Source organism: Carex rostrata, chromosome 20 (assembly GCF_964058835.1).
Source record: "Carex rostrata chromosome 20, lpCarRost1.2, whole genome shotgun sequence".
Taxonomy (NCBI): Eukaryota; Viridiplantae; Streptophyta; class Magnoliopsida; order Poales; family Cyperaceae; genus Carex; species Carex rostrata.
Genome location: NC_135937.1, coordinates 5,985,771 through 6,011,714, shown reverse-complemented (window position 1 = coordinate 6,011,714; position 25,944 = coordinate 5,985,771). Strand labels below are relative to the sequence as shown.

The window sequence follows — 25,944 nt, the reverse complement described above, 5'->3', positions numbered from 1 at the left end:
AAATTTTCCAATTTCAGAGTGTTTTGGTTTATTTTTTATTTTTTTTAAATGGTATTAATAAAAATTTCGACGATTTGTGATTGGCTCAAGGGAAAAAAAATCTAACGAATTTTTGTTTTTGGCGATTAAATTATTTCTTTTTAATTGTTATCAAGTTTAATTTTCATATTGAATTGACGCTAAACTATATTAACAAAATCATCCGTACCGCAAATTTCATGTCAAAATTAAATAAATAATCAATTAATTGTCTAATTGACGTAATTATGTGTCTCCAGTTTTTGTCTTACTGGAGAGGTGTTTGAACGCTTTCCTGTACAAAAATGGGAAACTAGAGGAAGCCGTCAAAAAAAAAAAAAAAGTAGAAAGAAACAACTAAAAAGCTCTTTGGCTTAATTAATTTGATCAAGGCTTAAAGCAGGGGCCGAACAGTTAATATAAAATTACAATCACATAAACCAAATTTGATCGTCTTTCACCTTTTTTTTTATATAAGTTTGATCAGTTATTTTATTTTATCTTTATTAATTATGTATTGCATTGCATGAAGCTAAAATATTTCTGTTAAGTTTTTTATTCAATAATTTCAAAATACGGAATAATAACTTTAAAATCCTCAATATAACATTTCATTTCTACTTATGTACTAAAAAAATTATGGTTTTGTTTCTGACCATTTCAGTACATTCTATTTTAATATTATTTTTAAGGAATCAAAATGAGTAGAACACGAAGATAGAAATACATAATTTTTAGATTAATTTTATTGTGATTATAGAACCCTAATACATATAATGGAAGCTTAATTCATTTTCTTATGAGGCCAACAAAAAAATGAACAATATTAAAAAAAAATCAATCAAATTCATAAATTGATAATTAAGTTAGCAAAAGGCTAAGCTCTAATGATGATATGGGGTAAGATTAAAGACCTTGATCCAAAGTTACATTGAAAAATGGCACAGAATGCCGAAAGTTTCCAGAGCTGCTCTTTTGCTGGGGTCAAAAAATAGTTGAATTTTTTTTTTTAATTTCTTTTCCATGAATTTCATGAACTGTGGGACCTATATTGTTCTTTATTTTTTCAAATCCGTTACTGGGACCTATATGGAATTAAAATTAATCAAACTTGTCTATAAAAGGTGATTTTAAAGAAGTATGAACTGATATAGAGATTATAAAAAATTTGAAAATAAGTAATTCTTCTGATATGTTGAAATCGGACAAGCAAATCAGGCAGGGATAATTTGAAAATCATATCTAACATAATGGTCAAGATATTATTTTTTTTAAGGAAAAATTGTACGTTTGAACTTAGGATAATTTGAAAGCTTTCCCGTCTTATCACTTTTGATTTTTGGGGGAATTTCATGTATACCCCTCAAAACTTCAAAATTACATATTCCCTCCTCTAAACTTTAAAATTACGTATTTCCACCTCTAAACTTCAAAAATTTATCCATTTATTATTTTTATATTAAAACTCATTTCAAATTTATAAAATACCCATTTTTTCCTCTATTAAAAGCATAAAAAATTTGTAGTCTGTTTAAGAAAAATGTTTGTCTTATATTTGATCGATTTTTTAGAGCAAATGGTTTATTTTTATTTTTTTTACTTCTGACTAGGGGTGCACAAAAAAAAATTCATAACTCATAACTCGTTCGGAATCAATTCGGATTCAACTCGCTAACAACTCGAGTTGAAACTGACTTGAGTTCATTAACTCGGTTGTCTCATGAGTTGAATCCAAGTTGCCCCCAACTCAGTTGACTCATTGACTTGGTAAACTATGTGATGCTTTATTATATTTTGTAATATTTAGTAATTTGGTAAACTTTGTACTATTTAATGATGTATTTGTCACTATTTCATTATATATAGTTTTAAATTGTGGACTATTTTAATAAACTATGTACTATTTATTTTGTTAGACTTTGTTTTGGTATTTTTTATTTGATAAGCTATGTACTATCTATGAGTCACGAGTCAACTTGAGTTGTTTGGGAGTTGAATTCAAGTTGGGTTTCTGATTCAAAACTGGATTAGCAACTCGGACTCAACTCGGCTCATGAGCAGCTCTACTTCTGACGAATACACGGTGACATTTAGGTATAGGAACAGGTTGCGTCCGATGCTTATTAGACTCAAATCTGAGTCTGATGGGTTCCTCTACCGTCTGATCTGCTTTAAGATTTGTGTGTGCCGTTTTAATATATGTGCATGTTTACTTGAAGATTTGTGATGATATAGAGCGCACATATCTTAAAACGGGTCGGATGGTAGAGGAACCTATCAAACTCAAATTTGAGTATGATGGATTTTTATGCTTTTAATAAAAGACAAAATGGGTATTTTATAAATTTTAAATGAGTTTTAATATAAAAAAATAATAAAATGGGTAAATTTGTAAGTTTTTGAAGTTTAGAGGGGGAATACGTAATTTCGAAGTTTAGAGGGAAAATACATAATTTCAAAGTTTAGAGAGAGAAATATGTAAATTTGAAGTTTTTGAGGGGTATACATGAAATTCCTCCTTCAATTTTGCCCAAGGCAACGGTTTGTACTTTGTAGGCAACAATGAAAAATGTTTTAAGTACATGATCGACGTCAAAAGCGAATTTTTAGTTAAGTCAAAATGTACTTAGTCATCTGCATAATTAAAAAAAAAGAGTTAATCATACATATTAAAATTTAATTTAATTATTTTCCAAGTTTTTATAGGGTGTATATCCTTGGGAGGAAGCTTCAAATGCCTCCATTTTTTGTGCCTCCATCATGTCTCCATTTTTTAAAACTTTAATAACTCAAAATTTAAAACTTAAAAGTCAAAAGAAAACCCGTTAGATATGATCTATATTATTTTCTCAACGTGCTCATAAAAAATTATCACATTTCAATTTTGTTTTTATGTGAATTAATAAGTTCAAAAATCAACGTCTAGAAATTATCCACATTAGTGCGTTTGTGTGCAGAAATTAATTAAATTGATGAATTAATTAAATTTGTGTGCAGGAATTTTCTGGCCACATGAAGACAGGTGATTTGATTCCTTGATTTAAATCTTATGTGTTACACACACATTATGTATTTCACATTTCAAACTCTAATTCTAAATTTTTAGTTTCGCCCAGATTAATGCAACATGTGCCACACTGACATGAAGCTTCTATAGTGTTATTCTAACATGACAAACTTCTTAACTATCACTTATTCGCAGACCGCATGCATTTAAAATTGTGGGATTATCCTTAGAAAGGAGCCTAGATTTTTATATATCCATAATTGGATAGATTAATTAAAGAACAGTTTGATTCCTATTGGTAATTAGACCCCACTATCTCTCTATCGTTCAAGTATAAAAAGAGCACCAATTGTTGATACCTCTTAGTAAAGCTCTTTCTCCTCTCTCTCTCTCTCTCTCTCTCTCTCTTTCGCCAGCATTCTCTTTTCAAACTGAACTACTAAAGAAAAAGAAAATGGTGCTTGTTCTCCTTAGAGACATGAAAAGAGTTAGCTTCTCTTGTTCTTCCTCTGCCTCGGCCGCCATTTCTGACAGCATCGTTCGCCATGCGACTCATTTAAGAAACCCCAAAAGAAAAAAATCTGATAACTCAAACAAAAAAAACAAAAGCCCGCCACAAAATTTGACAAGTATTAGCAAAAAGTTGATCAGTCCTGTGAACTCTTCTAGATATCTTTTGAAATCATCTCGGCTACAATTCGATGAATCGGCGCCTTCTTTTATTGATGTATCTCCAGAGCCCCGAGCAGTGAATCTAGCGGTGCCAGCACCGATACCAGTGTCTGATTTGGTACCGGCACCGAGTTCTTGTACCAAGGTTCAGTCAGAAATGGGAAATAAGCCAGTTATGTTAAGGTCATGTTCTACTAGAACGCAGGATCAGGTAAAGTTCAATTAAAATGCATTACATTTTATTTTATTTTTCTCTAAACAAATCTTTAACTGATATTTGAGTTGGCTATTTTATATAGATAGTAGAATTAAGGGTCTCTTTACATTGCAAGGGCTGTGCTGATAAGGTTAAGAAGCACATTGCCAAGATGGAAGGTATATATATATATGCAAATTATTCTATTTTAAATTTTGTTTCCATGTTTCTACAATGCCCCAAATACAATTCTATTTTAAATTTTGCTTTTTGGGTTTTTTCTGTACCATGCATTAATGGTAAAGATTTTAACAGAGCAGTTTGTGCTTAATGCAGCACACGGATAATAGAGTCAATACAGCACTGCATGAAGCAAAAACTGCTGTGTCAAAATATTTCCCCTTACAATACTGGTTTGTTTCTCCACAAGTACTGATCACATGACACCTACTATTTCACTTTGTTTAATAGGGTTTTAGAACAAAAAAAAAAAATACTGTTTTAGAATATAATTCTGCTTTTTTGTATCTTAATTCTTTTTGACAGTACATAATTTGTTAATTGTTGTACATTAAACAGGGGTGACATCATTTAATATCGATTTGGCTTCAAAAAAGGTGACTGTAATAGGAGATGTGACACCTTTAGGTGTGCTTAGCAGTATTTCCAAGGTTAAAAGTTCTCAGTTTTGGGATTCATCTCCAGCTCGTGCCTCTGTGTCATTTTAATCATATTCATTTTAACATACAAATGTACTACTACTAGTACTATGGTGATGTTGTTTGAAGGTTCAAGTTCCAAAAAAAAAAAATGAAAAAGATGCACTAAGCAAAGTTAGTAAAAGCTGATGAGCATGAGCATCAATGATGCATTGTCAGAAAGGGTAAGATTGAGAAATGTGAATTGGGCTGGAGCAAGTGGTTTATTTAGGAGATTTACATATGGAGAAATTAATTTAAAGTTTGGTACTGTCATTTGGAATAGAGAAATTGAATATGATCATATGTACTTTTTTAATGAACTGTGAAATTAATGTTCTTCTTTTCAGTTCCTCTTTGGTTCTATTCAAGTACAAAGTACCTTTTTAGTCTGTTCTGGGTTGAGGGAAAAGAACCCACTAAATAATATTTTTATTTAAATAATAAATAAAAAGTTGGGAATCATTAGCATCCATTCATTAAGAAAACATATTCATACAAAATATGATAATAAAATAAAAAAATATCCGGTACCACCAAACCCTGTCCCCTCTCAACTCAGGGCCTGTTCGGCCGACAAATGGGAATGGGCGCGGGCATGGGATTTGAACTGAAAAACACTGTTTTTGTGAGAGAAAAAAAATTCAGTTGAACTGAATTTTTTTTTTCCCACGTGAATAGTGATTCGGCCGAACAGACCCTCAGAGTGCATTTCCTCTGGGCCTCTCCAAAATCAACAAACTCTAATTTAGCATTTAAATTAGTACAACTTAGGGTGCAGTGTGCTCTTTAATCTCATTAAGTTCTTTGTAAATTTAACTTGAAAATTTATTGAAATGATTTCAAACATCAAATTTAAAACGTTGAAACTGGTATATTTTTCACGAGTGATGCGTTTATAAATCAAATTTATAAATTTTCAAGTTAATTTTAATATAAAGAAATAATGAAAAATGAATGCATTAAAAATTAACTTATAAATATTATTTTTTTAACCGCTTGATATTATACTAAAATAAGTTGAAAATTTTAAAAATTGACATGTAAATGCATTTTTCGTGAAGTAGACCGACTTTAACCGTTTAGATTCAAACATAATTTCAATAGGTTTTGAAATTTAGTTCACCAAATAACTTGGTGAGGTAAAGAGCACCCCTAAGAATGTGTAAACTGTAAAGGTACTGAACTACTGATACCAAGCTAGAAATGTTTTAAAGTAACATTTTTATTGGAATGATATTGGCTCACACATTGAGACTAAAACACTGATAACAAGCTAGGAATAACAGACAGAGTACACCTTTTAATTCAAATATTGAATGCAAAAGTTGCATTATTTCTTGAAAATGCGCATTCAAACTTTTCAAAAGTAAAATTTAATTTAGCCCATATAAAGTCATGAGGAACAGGAACTAAGTAACATATAACGAAACACGAGACAAAAATAATACCAATGCAAGACCAGACACAAAACCAAATAATATGTATAATAAAACAAGTGTGTGGTAAACAAGAATAAGAAAACAAAATTAGTGGAAACAGTAACTTAGGTATTCTCTTTGTCTCGTGTTTCGTTATGTGTTACTGAGCTCCTGTTGTTCTTGTTTCACAGAAAATGTTTTTTAGGGTAACATAAAAGTAAGATGTATGCTATAATTATCCCACTGAGTAACCATTAAAAAATTTAAATAAATAATTAATTAAATTTTTAATTGACTCAAATTTGAGACATATCTTATATAATATAAAATTGAAAATACATTACATTTTTTATTATTTAACTAATATTGTTTACAACTATATGTACCATAAGAGTTGAAATATAACATAAAAATTAGATATACACTATAATTATCTGAGTATAGCCAGGGGCAGAGCCAGACCTTTAGACTATGGATAGTCAAATATGAATAGAGGTCAAGCATAGAAAATTTTTATACTGCGAATGGGGATCAGTTTGACAATTCCATAGCATTTTCTGCTAAAATATATAGAAATTTACCAATAAAAAAAATGGGGGTCAATTGACCCCATTTACAATGTGTGCCTCCGCATCTGAGTATAACAATAATGTTTTGAATTGAACCAACGTACCACAACAAAGCTAGCTTTTGTTATGTTCACTAAGAGAGCTTGATGAGTGCAACTCTAAAATTTATCAGCTTAGTCTCAAATAACAAATTCAAATCATTGAAACCGATTTATTGCACAAGTAATGCATATACATGCAACATTTTACAATTTTCGAATTCAATTAATACAAAGTCAAGCAGTAAAAAAATGATGAAAACTAAATGCAATAAAATAACTTATAATACACCATTTGTTTTACTATTTGACTTTTGAAATCAATTTTACTATTTGACTTTATACTAAATAAATTCGAAAATCTCAAAATTGTACACACACCACTCGCCAAGTAGACCGGTTTCAATAGTTTGAATACATCGTTTAAAATCAAGGTTCTAAATAGCGATTATAGCGGCATAGCGGGGAGACAAAAAAAAAAAAAAGCTATTGCAAATAGCGTAGTTATAGCAGAAGTTATCATACATAGCGATTTTCCCTTTTCAAATTTTATATTCTATATTTTTACTAATTATCAACATAATTAATATTAGAGAATTGATATAACAACTAAATGACAACTAAGTCTATACTTTTTATCAATTACGCAAATAAGAAGGAAAAAAAATCTAAAAAGTAACATTATTTAATAGTTCATACTTCATAGTATTATATATTATAATAGACAAAAAACGATTAATTTTATAAGGTAAATGAAGTCAATATACATATTTAAACATTTTATATATTATAATAATAATCAAAATCAGTTTTCAATTGAAATGAACGATAATAATTTTACAAATGAACACTATGCAAAGAGCAATCAAAATGAAGAATTAATATTTGAATATTTCTCAATATAGAATGACAGAATAAATCACAAATAAACAGAAACACATAGTTTGGTTTAGCATACTTATTATAGAAGACCGTGTAGCATTAGAAATAAGAATAGAAGTACAGAAGCCCGTATAAATTGCAAAAAAAAGCCCATGTAACATAGCGGTAGCTATAGCGGGTTGCATATAGCGGTAATAGCGGTCAGCTATTATAGCTATAGCGGTCGTAGCTGAGTTAGCACACTTTTATCTCATAGCTTAGCGTTTATAGTCTGGAAAAGCTATAGCGTAGCTATAGCTAGCTATTTAGAACACTGTTTAAAATCAATTCGATAGATTTTTAAACTATGTCCACCAAACAAATCTCTTAATAAACATAGCACACACTAGCTTTACTCAACATACTAATCAAGTTTCTGACCCCCAAAATTATTCAAGATTAATTGATTTCAAACATGTCAACTACCTCCAATGTAAATGGGCCTTAATGTTAATTGAAATTCGGTGCAAAGAAATATTTTTCGGCCGAAGCAGAAAGTAACCTTATTATATTATTTTTTCTTAAGATGCGAACTCTGAATTATGGAACCTAATTAATTAGGAGCTTATATATAAGCTTATACAGGCCAGACAATTTCTACAATCTTTCGTGAAATGGCCTTCTTTTCCAGACATAAAATTAGACAAACCCCCTTTACTTTTGTCGCCTTTTTGAAGAACAACATATCATCACATCGGGAAAGGTGTAGGTCTGATGCCCATTGGACCTAGTTTGGTTCCGATGGACAGATTTATCGTCTAATTTTCTTTAAAATTAGTGCGCACGAATATTAAAGCAGACGCGAAAGTTCTGACGAGAATCCTAAAGCCAATCCGACGGTGAATAAACCCGTTGAAACCAAAGTAGGTCCGATGCCCATCGGACCTACTCTGTTTCCCATCACATCATCTCCAAATGATCTAACCAGCTTGGGCATTTTTATCTCTTTCCTCTGTATGGACTACAAAACTCATACAGCTAACCAATGCCATGGAGATATAATGCCACAAAACAAACCTATTCGAGAATTTTCCTCTACTAAGGAAAAATTTCTGGAAAAGAGATGAACATTGTCACTGAAGACATTACTTACTTAATTGATCAAAAAATACATTTTTTCAAGAAAATGGGAACTCAATTTATTGGATTTCGGAATGTAAAATATGTTTTTCTATTTAAATGATTGAATTCAGATCCTCCAAGGAACCTGATCCGGATTGTTGGTTGTCTCAACACGAATTTTAAACTGTCTCGTGAATTTAAACATGTTCGAATTTTTTATCGGTTCAGCTGGGATTAATTACACCGGATGCACTAGAGAATATAAAATCTAGTACTACGTCGACAATACATTCTTTAGTCTCCTTTAGCTTTCTTAGTCACTTAATATTTTTATACACCAGTCAATATCACCTTCGTTAGCCTGCTTTTGGTCAACATGTTAATCCCTGTCAGGTCTTAATATATATCTCCACTTTGAATTAAATCTTCTTATCTTCTATTTGCGGGTTAAGTCTTCTCAAGACAATCAAACATGATCACCTTAGCATAGATTAAGTCTCCCTAGATGATTCGGGATTTTACTCACCAGTCCAGATTATATTGGGATTAAACGACTGTCACAGACAAATGTTTATTTCACAACATCTTAAGCTTTTAGACGAGTTTACTCCACACTTGAAGTTGTCAAACGAGAAAACAGTTTAATCCTTCATAAATATTTAGAGTAGCAATCAAATATGTCCATAGAAATTTGACAATTTCTATGCCGCTAACAAGTACTTGATTAAAATATAAGCATATTTAATTTTGTGAAGTGCTTGTAGCTAAACTAGTATATTCTTTTTCTTCGCTAACTAAACACAAAGTAAATCCTGAACAAATAAGATGAGAGAAAAAAAATGCTCTCCAAATTCAAGTGTTTTTTGGGCTTTGTTTTTTATCCTCTCCAAATTCAAGTTTGATCAAAGGCCCACAAACGTACAAAACTTTTCCCGGGCTATTAATAAGATAAGATTGAATGCCTCTTTTTATAACCACCTTTTTCAGTTGGTTAACGTAAAAATATATTCATGTATTAAATGGAACACAATATTTCTAATTTGAATTTTTTATCCATCACAGGTTACGATATGGTGTTTCCTCGTAAAAATTAAGTAATCTCATATTTATATTATTTTAACAAAATAAAGAGATTATTCAACACCACATGATGTACATAGCTACTAGTTAAACCACTGATAAAACTTGAAAAAATAGCTCAAGGTGTTGTTCTTTTACAAAAAACATGCAATAAATCTAGTAGCAGAGCAAGTCACAAAAACAACAGGAGTCATAAAATGATTCTACTCCAGAGCAAAAGATAAAAGCAGCATAAGCCCACGAGTATGCAATTAAAAAGTTGCTAAAGAAAATAAGACACAAAATTTAGACATTAACACATAATTAAGCTAACATTAATGAATTACTCACTTGGACCAAACAATAAATTTGTTGCCCCATGAAATAAGGTGAGGACATGTTTTCCTTGAACCATGAAAAGACATAACTGATGAAGCTCGGTTCGAAAGGGGCTAGTAGAACTCGTGCACTGGAAGGATAATATAAGATGTGTTGTCTTTAGCTCAGCTAGACTCCCCACCAATGTATTCACCAATTGCTTTGTTCCCACATTTATGCACTTCAACTCAACCTCAATTTCATCTAGGTTCTTGCACTAGAATAATGCACTCTTGATAAAGAACGGGATGGTTTGTTCCGTCTAGAAAAAAAAAAAAACCGACACTGGACAGAATAGTTCATTCTGTCTAGAATTTCAATTTTTTTGCATGTCCAATTCTGTTCTTTTATGATAAATTGTTCAAATGAAATAAAAAAAAAATTGAACAGTCCTGAACGGAATGCACTATCTCGTGCAGAATAAAATTAGTTAGAGTTTATCCTAATATATTTTTAGATTTTATCAAATCCTACTTGTCTTTGATATTTTATTTATTTATTATTATTTCTATAAATAAAAAAACCGGCCCTCTCTCCGATTGGAAAATAAAATCTTCACCTTTCTCTCGCCATCTATCTCCGCTCTCTGCTTCTTTTATCCGTCGCTTTCTGAACCGGCGCTCTCCCTCTCGCTCGTTCTCGAGACAGCTTCACCAACGCTTGCTCCGGTGTCAATCTCTGTTTCTCCCCCGTGGAAGGAACCCTAAGTACACGTAAGTTTCTCTCTCTCGCTTTGCCCGATAAAGATTAGCAATGACAAAAAACAGAAAATAAATCCTTTTGTGGAAGGAACCCTTAGTACACGTAAGTTTCTCTCTATCGTTTTGCCCGATACAGATTAACAATGAGAAATGACAGTAAAGAAATCCTTTTGTGTCGCTTTTCCTCTCTCTAATTGCAATATCGACAAAGAACAAATTAGTTAGGGTTTTAGCAATTCAGTAAATTGTTGTCTTTCTTTCAAAATTGGCACAAATTATTTGGTTTTTCTGTAAATTTTAAAGTTAGGTGTTCAGTAATTTATTCCTCTTTTCAACAAGATAAAAAGTTTTTGAAGTTTTTATTTTAGAACTGTAAAAACTTTCCGTATTAAAGAAAACTCAGCTATAGTTACTAGACAGTATACATTTGACGCTGTGATCAATAAAGATTTATAAACACTGCATGTATGTTTAGGATTAGAACTTGAAAATTGTGGTTGTAATAGTTAGATACACTGTGTTGGTACTGTATCCCAATATGACAATTCATATGTATCCAAAAACTGATACAAAGTACTATCCCATATTTTACTCTACTATCCAACAGACCAACACTATTAACTTATTATTTACAGCAAATATCTGTCCCAACAGCAAACATATTATTATTTACAACACTATTAACTTATTATTTCCAACACATATTTTGCTTGTAGGTATGGATTTATGTATTAACGACTTTGATCTTCTTTTACTTTTTCTTTGTTGCAAGGATTGTTTTCTGAAACTTCAATTAGCATTGATTCATATGTAGAGATTACTCTTTGACATCAAACCAGTACATTTGTAAAGACCCCCCAGCTCATTCATATGTAGAGATTACAGAATTTACTCTGACTTCTTTGTTCTTAATTTTGTTTTCTTTGACATCAAACCAGTACATTCCAGATTGATAGTAAGCTCAACGATATATCATATATTATTTTTCCCTCGAGAACTAATTTAGAAATGGAAATGGTATTATGCTAGTTAATTATTGAGAACCGACAACAAACATATTATTATTTTCAAAACCACAAGATGCTACTTTGCATGAGTTGGTTGCTTGGTTGGGGCCTTTAGGGTGTTTTTTTTTGCAGTGTAATGAATGGTCCTAATATTTTGGTACCCATATGTTTTAGGGCCCTTTCTTTTTTGTAATTGAACGCATTTTTATGTTCCCCGGGCATTATACCACTTGAAAGAGAAATTCTTTTCTTTCTATATTCCTTATTTTGCATAAATAATGGTACACACTATAATTTCTTCTTTTATTCACCTTTATTTCTTTTGGTGTAGGGGACCATTCAAACATTGACAGCTAAAGACCTAGACATATACATGGCACATGCATTTCTCACTCCTCCTTGTCAACCTTACACTCGACAAGGTTTCTCTCTCTCTCTCTCTCTCTCTCTCTCTCTCTCTCTCTCCAGAAATCACTATAGCTTACACATGTCATGAATAGGCAATGAACTTTGATTTGTCTGTTGGTTGACTCTCATATTCCTTAGCGACGTCACTCCATCCCTTTTTTGTCTGAAAAAATGAATGATTAATTCTAAACATTTATTCTATCCTTCCTCTTCACTTCTTCACTGTACTCCTACTATTCATTTTCCTCATCTATTGGTTGAAGGAGAAGAGAAAAGAAAAACGTAGAGTGAGCCGAGTAGAAAGGAAAATGTTCATTCTGTTTGCTTCTTTGACTGACGAGAGAATGTTATCTGACCGGGACAAAATGAAGTTCAGTGCTTTATGGGAGGAAAAAAAAAGTTAAGCAATCTATTTGTGATGCAAGCCATGTTGTGCTTGAAATAAATGTGCATGGATCTCAACCCTATTAATTAGGTTTTGTTCGATTTTTTTCTTTTCTTCCTCTTCAAACAATAGATATTTTTCTCTCTCTGATCTCTTCCCTCCTCCTTTGGACCTGCTCTGCTTGTCCAACATCCTCTAGTACTCTTTCAATTTTCAAGGTAATCCATCTCGGAACTCCTATGTTAGTGATGTGTATCTTGCACTTTTTATAGCATTAATTTATCTCATTATTTGAATAAGTTGTGTGGATGCCTGATGGTAATATAAAACCAAGTAACACACATAAGGTTAATGACTTTTACTGTAATTATCAATTGAAAGAGATGGCGTTTGTGCACAGACTATGGATCTAAGAAGTAAGAACGACATCTCATGTTTTGGAAAATTGTTACATGTTGCTTTCATATATGGGTTATGTCATGGCGTCATATATGGGTTATGGCATGGCGCCTCTGTTGCGAAAGCCAGTCGTGTGTTTCAGATCTATTAAATTCCCAATCTTCTATTATTTATGGGTATTGTTTAATTTAAGTGATATTTTCTTTTTGAATTAGATAATCTCAATTGAAAATGACTTCGTATGCATAATGACAATAGCAAAGGGGATATAAAAATCATCCTTAGAAGTTGTTTTCTTAAGTGATTTTGTCCTGGTATTATAGCTGATTTTTCTTCTTCTTTTACATTGTTCTGTTCATAGGTGTTAACTTCAAGGCATGAACAATGAATAACACCAACAAGTGTATATGCATGCCGAATGACAAGTATGACAGGATAAGTAGTTTGCCAGATGAAGTGCTCCAACATATTTTGTCCTTCTTAGGGATACGACAGGCAGTTCAGACGAGCGTAGTATCAAAGAGATGGGTGAACCTTTGGACCTCCTTGTCTCATCTCAATTTTGATCCACATGAATTTGTTTTAGAGGATGAATATCGTCTCAGTACCAAGGACAAGCAAATAGGACTTGATGCAAAGTTTAAGGAATTTGTTGAGATGTTCTTATCCCGTCATGAGACATCCTTCTTGGACACTTTCCAGATTAAAATCTTAGACCAATATGGTTGCTTTGACCTTGTTCGCACATGTGTCAGCTATACCATGAATGTTAATCCTCGAGTTTTTTCTGTGGAGGCTCCATTCTTCCACACAGATATATCTGGACCCATTTTCTCTTGTGAATCAATAGAGGAACTCTTCTTGAGAAAAAGTAGTAATTATCCTCATAGAATACCAGACTTTGTAAATCTTCCTCGCATAAGAAGGTTACAGCTTACAAGAACTAGACTTGATAATGGATGCATCACCAGGCTTTTCTCAGGGTGTCCTGTTCTTGAAGACGTGTCATTGGAACATTGCTCTGGTGAATTTTCATGCATTTTCAGCCAGAAGCTAAAGTACTTATCTCTCCGTCATTGTGTTTTTCTGCATGGTTTTAAATTAATGTCTGTAGACTCTTGCCTCCTTGGGGATGCAGTCAACTCAGTGATTATCGGTTATCCTTTTCATGTAGAGTTCATGTGGAAAAGTCTAGGTACAATTGCAGTGGGTAACACTTTTTCTTTCATGCAGAATGTTTTCCGTTATTTTGATTTCGATGACAATATAGGTGGCTTTTCAGATGTGGTAGTTCTCAAGTTACATATCAAAGACACGAAGGTAGGTATGCAATTTTAATATAAACTGTTGTCATTTTGTAACTTTGTACTCTTGGTCTTGACATCATAAAACTTTAGTATGAAAAACACATTTTTATTATCAAAACACTAGTGTATCACACAACTAACACTCAAACATTATAAAATTACTCAAACAACATACCTCATCTTTCTATACACATGGAAAGAATCACCTCACACACTCATTTGTGCATTCTTACTTGAGAGGTTAAGTCTCAATTTTTGAATGACACCTCTATTTGTAGGTGGTTATAGAGGTGAAGTGAATTCTCTAGAATATTAGATAGATCATGATTTAAAAAATAAATTAAACTTTTGATGATATTTTAAATTAGGAAAAATATTTAGCAATTTAGAAAATATCTATGCTTCAAGAACATGGGCCAATGATATTGATCTCTGACCTGTGTATTATAAATGTCGGAGATGAATCTCGACATGTACCTTGAATCTTCTGAACATATTCTCCTCTGTTCTGTGCAGCATATCTCAGGAGCAGCCATACCAAATCTCGGAGAGTTCCATAACCTAATAGATTTGTGTCTTGGTAGTTGGTGCATGACTTGTAATTTAAGTCCAGTTGCATTGTTCCTTCAGCAAACACCTAATCTACAAAAGATCACTTTATACATGTGTGCAAGACATTGTCGTGTGGAAGTAACTGGCATCCACAAAAAAATGGATCATTTAATGTGGAGGTACTTACTTCGATACTTATATGGATGCAAGAATCTGAAGCATGTTGAAATCAAACTTTCGAAAGATTATATTAGAGCCCATGAAATCAACAAGGCTGTGCTTCCAAGGAGTACACAAATAAGGGGTATAGAGATTATTGCATCAGAGCACATTTAATTTTTCTTCTTTTTATGTTTTCTGTGATAAATCGAGCTTGGCTAGTCTTTTAGTTGTTATGACATTAGTAGCATATGCCGTTGTCAATTTAATTCAGCTAGAACTGAACTATTTCTAATGACACGGTTTTTTTTACTGATATGTGCTCAGTTTTTGGTTTTGTATCATGATATTTAAATGGCGGTGCTATCTGATTGGCAGTCGTAAGGAGCTCTAAACATGCAGAATTATACGACTGATAACGCAAAATAATTTTCAAACTGAGTGATGAATCAGTCCAGTTGTAGACTAGCTATATGTAGTGAAGGTCATCAATTTAGTAAAAAAATAATAATAATAAAAAAATGAGGTAAAATACTGATGGAGAAAATAGATGGAAATCACTCTTCTCCTGGGACACATTCAAAGAGTCCTAACATGGTGTGCTGCCTGGTTCGTAGTTATTAGAGGATTATGTAATTCTTTATCCGACTTTGTAAAATAAAAAAAGTGTGACAAACAGGAAGGATAAATAGCTTCATTTGGTGATTTTGTAATTTGTTGTCTAATTACTAAAATAAAAAAGTGCAACGAACAGGAAGTATAAGATATTAGCACTACGAATTGCTTAAATAACAGTCCTACAGATGTAACAAAGATTTTGCTCAGAAATCAATACAGGATCTGGCTTTGCAACTTTACAAATGTTAAATAGTGAAATTGTAAAAATTTATTTGTGGCCTAACAGCATAAATGCATGAAAATTCACAAGATTGAAGAGACAGTTTCAGGCCCAATGAAGCCCAAATTTAGTCGTAATTGAAGAACGGACTCTGATTGGGAATATGAACACAGGATTGATAGATCCAAATATGACTTCCTACATAAAATAAAATATAATATCGAGATAATCGCTAGCCCAATTCTTTCAAATGCAAATCATGGACTGTTGGCTGCTAGTCAGCGACAAAGCATGCACCCAGTGCCTTGAGTGTGATAGATCATGGATTCATAAATCGGACCAGATATTGATCTGAAAGCTTCGGATTCATATTTCACTGGTAAAATCATCGGCTTAAATGTAGTTATATAAATTAACACAAACATTTATTATGATTTGCATGTGTACTTTTTATAATTCTCTATAAAAGTTATTATTAGACTAACGTAGTTCTCTAGAAAATATATTTATATCAATTAACACAAAATTTATTGTGATTTGTATATTAAGACTAATATCTTTTTTTCTATTTAAGAGAATGAGCAAGTTTCAAGCTGACTATACGTTTATTCTTTAGTTGGTAATAAAACCCAAAATGCATAAATTCTCTTTGTTCACTAAAAAGAAAAGAAAGACTCTCCTTCCAATAATCTTCGAGCAATTTTTCAGCTATCAAATATTTTGACAACATAAGCATGCACACGATAGTTCAAATAACATACATGTCTACGAAATAGAAAATATGAACTAACATATTAATTAATTATCCTCGCTTAATATGATCATTGAACTTGAACTAACATATTCATCCTATTTTTAATAAATAAATAAAAAAAAATCTGAGGATTAAATTAAAAAGTCCAGTTCTTTCTTTCTCTCTATTTTTTTTTTTTTGGAAATCTTGCTCGTGAGCTCTGCATTACCATCAGGTGGAAATAGAGAGCATTATACATACTAGTAAGGAAGCAATTTGGTCCCATGCTTATCGAACTCAATTATATATTAAAAAGTTCTCTCTGTTGATGAATAAACTTAATTTGTCATTAAATTCGTGACTGCACAGTGGACAAATTTAAGGCTGTTTTTAAATGATAATTTGAAAGGGCAATTCTAGATCATTCTGGGCAAATGAGAAGTCTATTTGACGTGTCTTGGAGTCTAGTTTCTGATGGTTCAAGTCTCAAGTCGTTTGGAGTTCCCTATAATAAGTTATGACAGTTTTAGTACCGAAAGGTCAGAATTTACTGTGCTACACTGTTTTCTGTTTTGAGTTGTTTTGAATTCTGTTTTGTTTTAATTACTGCACGAATTTTAAGAGTCATGTCTAAGGTTATAAATAGACTTGTATTCTCTTGTAAGAATGTAAGAGAGAAAATACAAAAAGATAGTTTGAATAATAAAAGAGTTGTTGTGAGAATTGTGTCTCTCTTCCCTCCACCAAAATATATATCAAATACTAACAAATTGGTATCAGGGCCAATGGCAAATTATGGGAAATTGTCGGGTATGCCACTACCACGACTGACGAAAGCCAACTACAACAACTGGAGCATTCAAATGCAAGCACTATTCGGGGCCCAATATGCATGGGAAGTAGTCGAGAACGGTTTCACCGAACCAGAGAATACCGAAGATATGACAGTAAATGAAATCAAGACATTGAAAAATACACGAATGAAGGAAAAGACAGCGCTATACATGCTGTTTCAAGTGGTTGACGAGTCGGACTTTGAAAAGATAGCAAGCGCGACAACTGGCAAGGAAGCATGGGATACGTTGCAAAAAGTATTCAAGGGGGCTGACCGAGTAAAGCAAGTAAGACTCCAAATTCTACGCGGCGAGTTGGAGGGTATGAAGATGGAGTCGGAAGGTGTATCCTACTATATCACGCGTGTGCAAACCGTGGTAAATCAGCTCAAGTGCAACGGTGAAACTCTAAAGGACTCGAGGGTTGTGGAGAAAATTTTGCGGTCATTAACTGATAATTTCGAGAATGTCATATGCGCTATTGAAGAGTCGAAGGACCTGGAGGAGCTAACTATCAACGATCTCGCTGGGTCGCTAGAGGCACATGAGCAACGCAAGAAGAAAAAGAAGAACGAGTCGCTTGAGGAAGCACTGCAAGCCAAGGTGTCTATCAAAGACGAAAAAATACTCTATACTCAAAACTTTCGAGGTAGAGGGGGCGGTCGTGGAGGTCGCAGCAATGGTCGTGGTGGTGAAGGTCGTGGACATGGAAACAATTATGAAGAAAAGAGGCAGTCAAGCCAACAAAATTGGCGAGGTAGAGGACGTGGTCATGGAAGAGGCGGCCGGTCAAATTATTCAAATATCGAGTGCTACAACTGCGGCAAGCATGGACACTATGCAAAAGAGTGCAAATCGAATGTCGAGTGCTATAATTGTGGTAAGTATGGGCACTATGCAAATGAGTGCTATTCCGAGAAAAAGGTAGAAGAAAACGCGAATCTAGTCGCAGAAGAGGAGACAAGAGAAGATGGTGTTCTCATGATGGCCTATAAAAATACCGTTCCTGACAGTGACACGGTTTGGTATCTCGACACCGGCGCTAGCAACCACATGTGCGGGCACAAGCACCTATTCAAGGAGATGCGAGAGGTTGAAGATGGACACGTGTCATTTGGAGACGCATCGGAGGTTCAAGTAAAGGGCCAAGGTAAAATATGTTTTTCTCTAAAAAATGGTAAAGAAGGGTTGATTGAGGATGTTTATTATGTTCCTGATTTGAAGAGTAATATCATTAGCATGGGACAATTATTGGAGAAGGGATATTCGGTTTTCATGAAAGACCGGATGTTGAACTTGAAGGACAAAAAAGGCCGGTTGCTTGCACATGTAGAGATGGCCAAGAATTGAATGTTCAAACTGAACTTAAGAAATGTGCGAGAAAAGTGTTTGCAAGTCAACATGGAGAAGGCTGAGCAGCTTTCCAGTTTGGTGGATGAATGGAGGGGAAAAGCAAAGGAACTGGAGATCCGACTTGAGGAGGTGCACGAATCAGAGAAGTGCAAGACAAAATCCCTTGCCTCAACCATTCAACAACTACAGGAGAAGGAGACACTGTTGCATGAGAGAGAAATTGAAATTTATACCTTGAAAGAGAAAATGAAGATTCAAGCTGCGAAGGAGGAGGAGCAGCTGCTGGAGAAGTTGCATCAAGTAGAGTTGCAAGTAAATGTGGCAAATAAGGCAATTGAAGAGGCAAGAACAGAGAGCTTGCAATTGAAGGAGAGGTTGTTGGATAAGGAAAACGAGTTTCAGAGTATAACACAAAAGAATGAAGTGCTACGGGCTCGTCAGTCAAAGGCTAAAGAAAGGATAGATGAGTTGAGTTCTCAGCTCAAGAAGGTGGTGATTGTAGAGAAAGCCTGAGAAATGCCTGAGGAAGCAAATCCCATGTTAGATGTAGAAATTGAGAAACCAAAAATGGAGGAAGAAGAGTCTTTTCATAGGTGCAAAGAGGAAGAATCAGATGATAATGTCAAACAAGAAGGGGAGAATGGAGATGCAAAGGAAGAAGAGGAGGAGAGTAAAATGGCAAAGAGTGAGCCTCCACATGAGAAAAATGGTGCAGAGGATGAGAAGGTGGATTTCAAATATGGTAATGGTAATCAGGTTGATAATGGATCAGGTTTGAATGACACGGGTAAAAAGGAGATAGAACTGGTGCATGTGAAAAGTGAAGACCAAGCAGCTGACATCTTTACAAAGCCACTGTCCACAAGACTATTTGAGAAAATGAGAAATCTACTCGGCATGAAGGACAGAAGAGAATTAAGTTTAAGGAGGGGTGTTGATGAATAAACTTAATTTGTCATTAAATTCGTGACTGCATAGTGGACAGATTTAAGGATGTTTTTAAATGATAATTTGAAAGGGCAATTCTAGATCATTCTGGGCAAATGAGAAGTCTATTTGACGTGTCTTGGAGTCTAGTTTCTAATGGTTCAAGTCTCAAGTCGTTTGGAGTTCCCTATAATAAGTTATGACAGTTTTAGTACTAAAGTGTCGGAATTTACTGTGCTGCACTGTTTTCTGTTTTGAGTTGTTTTGAATTCTGTTTTGTTTTAATTACTGCACGAATTTTAAGAGTCATGTCTAAGGCTATAAATAGACTTGTATTCTCTTGTAAGAATGTAAGAGAGAAAATACAAAAAGATAGTTTGAATAATAAAAGAGTTGTTGTGAGAATTGTGTCTCTCTTCCCTCCACCGAAATATATATCAAATACTAACACACTCTCTCTCTCTTTAAGTAATCATGCTCGTGGGCTTTGCATTACCATCAGGTGGAAATATTACAATATGAAATGTCGTGTATGAATATAGAGGCACATGAGAGGATTAGTAGGGAAACAATTTGGTTCCCAAGGTCATAGAACTCAAATTATATATTTATTTTTAATTGATAATAGAAAATTAATAAAGAAACATAATTAAGGAAATATATATTTGATAATTTATTTTTAACATGAGGAGGGATCCAATTACACATTTTTTTATGACACCGAATTACATTCTCGATTTTAAAAGTTATCAAAGTTCAAATAGTCGATCCAAACCGTTCAACATAATAGATATATTAAAATGTGCTTGCAGATCAAATTTTACATTTTTTGAAATTTTTTTACTATTTATTATAAGTATTTAACAAAATCGCTATATTTAGACCGTTGAATTTTTGTACCTATCTTAATAAATAGTACAAAAATTCAAAAAAATATAAAATTTGATCTGCAAGCACATTTTAACATATTCATCATGTTGAACGGTTTGGATCGATTGTTTGAACTTTGAAAATATAGAGTATAATTTGGTGTCATCAAAAAAGATGTAATTGGATTCCTCCTCTTTTAACATATGAACATTTGTAATTTCTATTTGTCCTTTATTACATTTTTTTTTTGAAAATTGGAATAAATGCCCTTCCATTAAATAAAAAGAACCATACAATTAAAGACCAAAGTAAATATATATATATATATATATTAAAAACTACTCAAGGAAAACCCAGAGCCTGTATCAGTCTCAGTAGGTGTCCTTTATTACATGTTTCTTGTATAAATAATACTTTGCAGTTTGTACCTATATTGCATGATTCCAAATCAAAGGCTCTTGCCCTCCTGCTTTCTATTCATTAATAAAAACAATTTCTTCTTTTATATACACTACTAGAAGACAACCTCGCTTTGCTTCGGTAATGATTTGCAAAATGCGGTAGAGATCATGCAAGTAATGGGTTGCATATGGAACAACAAAAACAAAAATAAAATATAGTACATTTATTGTATAGTTGGTACCACCTATGAGAGTTTTAAATTTTGTGTTTGAAAGTGAGATAAACAAACATAGCTATTTTAATACGGTATGTATTGGCTTCTTCAACAACCGCCTCTGTACTCCCTCAATCGTATCCTCTCTTTAGGCTCTCTCTCCCTGTCACACACACTCTCTGTCTCTCAACCCACCAAAATGTTACAGGCTAACTTTTATGTTTGTTGCTCAACCGTAGAACCATCACAATGCTTTTGTGGAGCCTGAAGAAAAACTTTTAATATATTAATAAAAACTTTTAAGATTTCAATATATTAATAAAAACTTCCTTCTAAAAGAGCATTTTTGGAAATTCATACAATTAGATACTTTTAACGAACTAATAAAGTTCAATGGGACAACAATATACTCATTAAGTTTACAGCACTTGCAGTATTGGCAGCTGATTGGATAATTATTGAGTTAATGCTTGCTAACCAAAGAAAAATGACCACGGCTTGAATTTGTGAATTCGAGATGAAGCATTAATGCTTCATATGATTGGGTCTTACATAAAAACCAAGTTCCATGTATCAACCATTAACCACCTGCTGCCAAAAAGAAAGTCGGTATGGATTAATGTATTATCTTAAAGCCTTGAAGGTATAAGTGTGGTTTGTTTGAAAAAAAAAATTCTATTCAAATATATGAAGACTTATACATGGACAAAGCTTGATGTTTATTGTACATTTGATTTGATTTTATCACATTATTAATACAATAATTTTACTGAATGGAGTTTCTTGTAGAGCTACTAACATAAAAAAAAATTGTAACAGAAAGTAAGTCGTGCGTTAAAGGCGCGGACTGGATTGGCTCTGATCTCAGACGGCTGAGATGTATTCAACTCAAAAGATGCTCTTTTTGAGTTAATGCAGAAGATGCGGACTCCTGAATTACTACCCAATTCCCTCAATTTTGTATTTTTCTGTCATTCTATAAATATCGTTTATTACTTAATAGCCTCGAGGTGTCTTCCATGTTTTCAGCTAGTGATAATACTTCCCATGAAATGTAACTATTCTGTCAAAATGGGGTATTTCAGCCGAATAAATTTTTTATTTGATGACGTTGGTGTCTAAAGTTCCATTTTTTAGGAACCAGAAAGCTAACAGAAGAAAAATAGAAAGAACGGAATATTCATATATTTTGGAAAATCGAAAAATTGGAAGGATGTTAAACGGAATTTGAAATTTTAATGTTATCAAATGAAAAAATTCTAATATTCCAAGGTCACAACATTTAAAGAACATCATGATATTCATGCGAGTTATTAGTTATAATTAGATCTTTTTAAAGTATTCTAGGGCCAATAGGTGACCTTTTTGGATTTTATATGAAGGCACATAACATGCACTCATCTTCTGGGAATTATAATTGACAAGAAATAAAAATCAAAACTCTTTATTATAAAATGTGGCATCATTTTGAATCCGCTTGAAATCATTTCCAACACAAGTGCAGCAAAGATTCCCTCTCCAAGTATCCTTTGAGAAAGATAAACAGACTTCTAGACATGAAACCCAAATCGGTATGATGTCTACAAGGGCGGAACCAAGGGTGTACAAGAGGGGGCCAGGCACCCTCCAACAACTTGTGTATGCATGTGGAACCAGGGGGATTTTGTTTATTTGCATGGGGATTTTGTTTATTTGCATGTTTAGTTGTATGTGTATCTATTAATAAACTTGTGTATGCATCCTCCAAAAAAATTTCGGCTCTATTAATAAAACCCGGCAGATGCAACCCCCCCCCCCCCCCGAAAAAAAAAAAAAAAATTTCACTTCCCAATTCAAATCCTAGTTCCGCCCCTGGATGTCTACACGAAACTGTGTGCGTTGTTTTAACATTTGTGCGCTACTTCAAGTGTAATGATAAAACTTCAAAAAAACAAATTCTTTCTAATTCAAGTGTAATTCACCAATTTCTTTGTTCTGACATGACATTAATAAAACTATAAAAAAAATCAACAATAATTGTATTGATATCACTATTATTTTAACAAAATAAAGAGATTATTCAACACCGCATGATGTCCATAGCTACTAGTTAAACCACTGCTAAAACATCAGAAAATAGTTCAAGGTGTTCAGATTAGGGATAAATTTAGCAACAGAGGATGTAATGAAAACAACGGGAGTCATAAAATGATTCTACAGCAAAGCAAAAGATGAAATCAACATAAGCCCACGACTATGCAATTAAAAAATTGCTAAAGAAAATCAGAGACACAAAATTAAGACATTAAAACATAATTAACCTGACATTAATGAATTACTCATTTGGACCAAACAATAAATTTGTTGCCACGAAGTAAGCTGAGTACATGTTTTCCTTGAACCATGGAAAGACAAAATTTATGAAACTTGGCTGAAGAGGGGCTAATATACATGATGCGGTGGAAGGATAGTATAAGATGTGTTGTCTTTAGCTCAGCTAGACTCTCCACCAGTGTATTCACCAATTGCTTTGTTCCGACATTTATGAACTTCAACTCAACCTCTATTTCATCTAGGTTTTTGCACTGGAATAATGCATTCTTGACCGAGTTGCTTCTTCCTTGGTTTGCTTCCATGTCACATTCATGCTGGCAGTTCAAGGGAAGAAGAAAGATAAAACCACAAATAAGAGAGAATTTTAATTAATACAACATAGTTCCCACACTTCATCATAGCCAAACATCATGCATTGTCAGGAATCATGCTAGATCACTACTAACATTAGCAAAGAACATGACCCGGATTACAAAATGACGGTCAAAAGAAGGCTGACATGGCAACATGCCCTTGTTCCTAGATTGCCCTAAACCAAAATTTAATATAGTTCTTCACTTGTAATCTTTGATTATACTAGAATCTTATTTTTCCAAGTTATCCAGGATATCTTCAGATTTCTTGGAAAACAATGAAGGCCACTCATTATTCTAATAAGGTCTCATAATATCTTGTGCATTGTTTAACCTAGTATCAGTTCTATTTTAAAGGTATCATTAAGTAGGCACTACAACAAGTTTGTTGCTGCACAAACCAAGAGAATATACCAAACAAGAAGTTCTGAACACATGTTCATAACAGCTCTGATGCTTAGTTGGATTTATTGAATAGTTGGTATTATACATTCTTAAAGTTCATTCAAGTCTAAAATATTTTGGTCTGTGAGATTCCAATGTTGACACACAAGTTCTCATTGTTCTAAATAGTCCCCAGAGAATTTCAATAAGGGCATTTTTACAGAAATTGACCACAACAACTGACATGTGTGACTTTGATGTACACTTTCCTGGAGAATAAGAAAGTGTTGACACATTGCATCTTATAAATAAACAGTACTTTTGTCAGACCAGAGAAAAAATTATGTAAGAAAACTAAGTACCTTATCATCATTGTTTTTGCATAAAGTTAGCTTCTTCAAATTAGGTGTGTGCTATAAGATGTCACCGACCTCATTAGAATGACAAATCATACAAAAATGGCGAAGTAGCATAGTTGTCAGGTTAAAGAAAGTAGGGCATGTAGGCAATTCTATTTGAAACAAAGCCTGCATTTAAAAGAAATGAGCTTAGCTTTGACAAAAATAATATAAAAGGAAAAATTAAGAGATTTTCTTGAGGAAGTAGTTCTATGACTCTATCAATAAAGCATAATCGATGTACTAAATACCAGATGTCTTGGCTATCATGTTTTGTACAGGTATCATACTAGCAAACATCAGGTGTTACTGAAAAAAATACCAGCCGCCAACAAAACTCATGCCCTATCATTTATCAATAGCACAGAATCTTGGGAATTAATCCCTAATATGAAGCATTTACCTGAATTGTTTTTCCAGATAGATCAAGTTTTTGGACATTGGCAACAGCACGGAGCAGATTACACTTTTTTGCATCAAAGCTGTAGCAACTCCGACTCCATAGAGAAATAGTTGCATTCATTAGTGATGGCATTTTCTCAAAAGAAATTTCTCCATAGGGTTGTGCCAATCCAACTAACACAAGTGATACAAGATTGGGAGCTCTAATGAACTCGACAAACATGTCCTCCTTCCAAGAGCGAATTTTTAGATATTTCAGTTTGGGAAAGGAAACAACACGTATATTCATGATGCAATCACTCAAGTAGAGATCTTCGAGTGCAGGGCAACCTAGAGCGAGCTTATTCAAAATATTACTATCATTTGAACGTACACGAAGTTTTAGTTTTTTTAGTCTAGGAAGATTGATTGCCCTAAACCCAATACCTTTGTCTATGTTATAAATGCACAGATTTAACTCCTCAAGAGATGCAGAATTGAACATGAACGGAGGCAACCTTTTGTAGTCCATAACATCTATCTTTATCTTGATCACTTTAGCATTACACTTGATGGCATAAAGAATCCATGACATGATTGAATCATCATTGTAAGAACATCTTAGATGAAACTTCTGCAGATCTGAGGTATCACGCAGTAATAGCAAGGTGTTGACAAAATATGTGAATCTCTCGCCTTTTAACTCACTTGTGGTCTTAAATTTTGATTGGTCAAGGTGCAAACGTTGCAAAGAAGCCCACAAGTTCTTCCATCTTTTTGACAGCACACATGACTGCACAGCCTTTTGGGAGTCTAAGAAAGACATTATGTGGAGAAGCAAAGAATCAGGTAGGTTGCTTATGCTGTCAATGCTGGCCATTTTAAGCAGGCACTCACCCTGTTTGCAAAAACCCAAAAGCTCATAACTATTAAATTACAGTGAAGAAGCAGTTCATCAACAATTCAATGTTGCAGAATATTAAATTGA

General features: G+C 33.4%; 4 protein-coding genes and 1 long non-coding RNA gene across 6 annotated transcripts; 4 read left to right on the top strand and 1 right to left on the bottom strand.

The window, feature by feature from the left end:
* Positions 1-3,402: 3,402 nt before the first annotated feature.
* LOC144572247 (uncharacterized) lies at positions 3,403-4,940 on the top strand. The gene is made up of 3 exons (XM_078321726.1): positions 3,403-3,908; positions 3,997-4,072; positions 4,473-4,940. The coding sequence occupies exons 1-3, from the start codon at positions 3,480-3,482 to the stop codon at positions 4,619-4,621; spliced, it is 654 nt and encodes a 217-aa protein (XP_078177852.1). The 5' UTR covers positions 3,403-3,479; the 3' UTR covers positions 4,622-4,940.
* A 4,884-nt stretch (positions 4,941-9,824) lies between these two features.
* Positions 9,825-25,850, bottom strand: LOC144572498 (F-box/LRR-repeat protein At4g14096-like). 2 transcript variants are annotated; one of them, XM_078322093.1, is made up of 4 exons: positions 24,979-25,850; positions 24,540-24,704; positions 23,428-23,754; positions 9,825-9,888 (listed from the first exon to the last, which is right to left on the bottom strand). In XM_078322093.1, the coding sequence occupies exons 1-2, from the start codon at positions 25,834-25,836 to the stop codon at positions 24,591-24,593; spliced, it is 972 nt and encodes a 323-aa protein (XP_078178219.1). In that variant the 5' UTR covers positions 25,837-25,850; the 3' UTR covers positions 9,825-9,888; positions 23,428-23,754; positions 24,540-24,590. The 2 variants fall into 2 exon arrangements, with proteins under 2 accessions (XP_078178219.1, XP_078178218.1); XM_078322092.1 differs by lacking the exon at positions 9,825-9,888 and having other exon boundaries at positions 23,319-23,754.
* LOC144572809 (uncharacterized) lies at positions 10,587-13,543 on the top strand. The gene is made up of 3 exons (XR_013517810.1): positions 10,587-10,752; positions 12,079-12,169; positions 13,301-13,543. It is a non-coding gene; the product is annotated as an uncharacterized LOC144572809 (long non-coding RNA).
* LOC144572808 (uncharacterized) lies at positions 13,575-15,336 on the top strand. The gene is made up of 2 exons (XM_078322482.1): positions 13,575-14,259; positions 14,763-15,336. Exons 1-2 carry the CDS (start codon positions 13,597-13,599, stop codon positions 15,132-15,134), a joined length of 1,035 nt encoding a protein of 344 aa, XP_078178608.1. The 5' UTR covers positions 13,575-13,596; the 3' UTR covers positions 15,135-15,336.
* On the top strand, positions 18,147-19,239 carry LOC144572515 (uncharacterized). Its single transcript, XM_078322109.1, has one exon. It carries the CDS (start codon positions 18,712-18,714, stop codon positions 19,225-19,227), a length of 516 nt encoding a protein of 171 aa, XP_078178235.1. The 5' UTR covers positions 18,147-18,711; the 3' UTR covers positions 19,228-19,239.
* Positions 25,851-25,944: the final 94 nt, after the last annotated feature.

What these genes read in the sequence shown, in the direction of transcription:
- LOC144572247 (XM_078321726.1), top strand. Translation starts at nt 3,480, where the DNA reads ATGGTGCTTGTTCTCCTTAGAGACATGAAAAGAGTTAGCTTCTCTTGT. An exon ending in CTACTAGAACGCAGGATCAG is followed by an intron (nt 3,909 to 3,996) that starts GTAAAGTTCAAT and finishes TATTTTATATAG; the next exon opens with ATAGTAGAATTAAGGGTCTC. An exon ending in GCACATTGCCAAGATGGAAG is followed by an intron (nt 4,073 to 4,472) that starts GTATATATATAT and finishes TACATTAAACAG; the next exon opens with GGGTGACATCATTTAATATC.
- LOC144572808 (XM_078322482.1), top strand. Translation starts at nt 13,597, where the DNA reads ATGTTCTTATCCCGTCATGAGACATCCTTCTTGGACACTTTCCAGATT. An exon ending in TACATATCAAAGACACGAAG is followed by an intron (nt 14,260 to 14,762) that starts GTAGGTATGCAA and finishes TGTTCTGTGCAG; the next exon opens with CATATCTCAGGAGCAGCCAT.
- LOC144572515 (XM_078322109.1), top strand. Translation starts at nt 18,712, where the DNA reads ATGTTCAAACTGAACTTAAGAAATGTGCGAGAAAAGTGTTTGCAAGTC.
- LOC144572498 (XM_078322093.1), bottom strand. Translation starts at nt 25,836, where the DNA reads ATGGCCAGCATTGACAGCATAAGCAACCTACCTGATTCTTTGCTTCTC. An exon ending in TATCTGGAAAAACAATTCAG is followed by an intron (nt 24,705 to 24,978) that starts GTAAATGCTTCA and finishes TTTTAAATGCAG; the next exon opens with GCTTTGTTTCAAATAGAATT.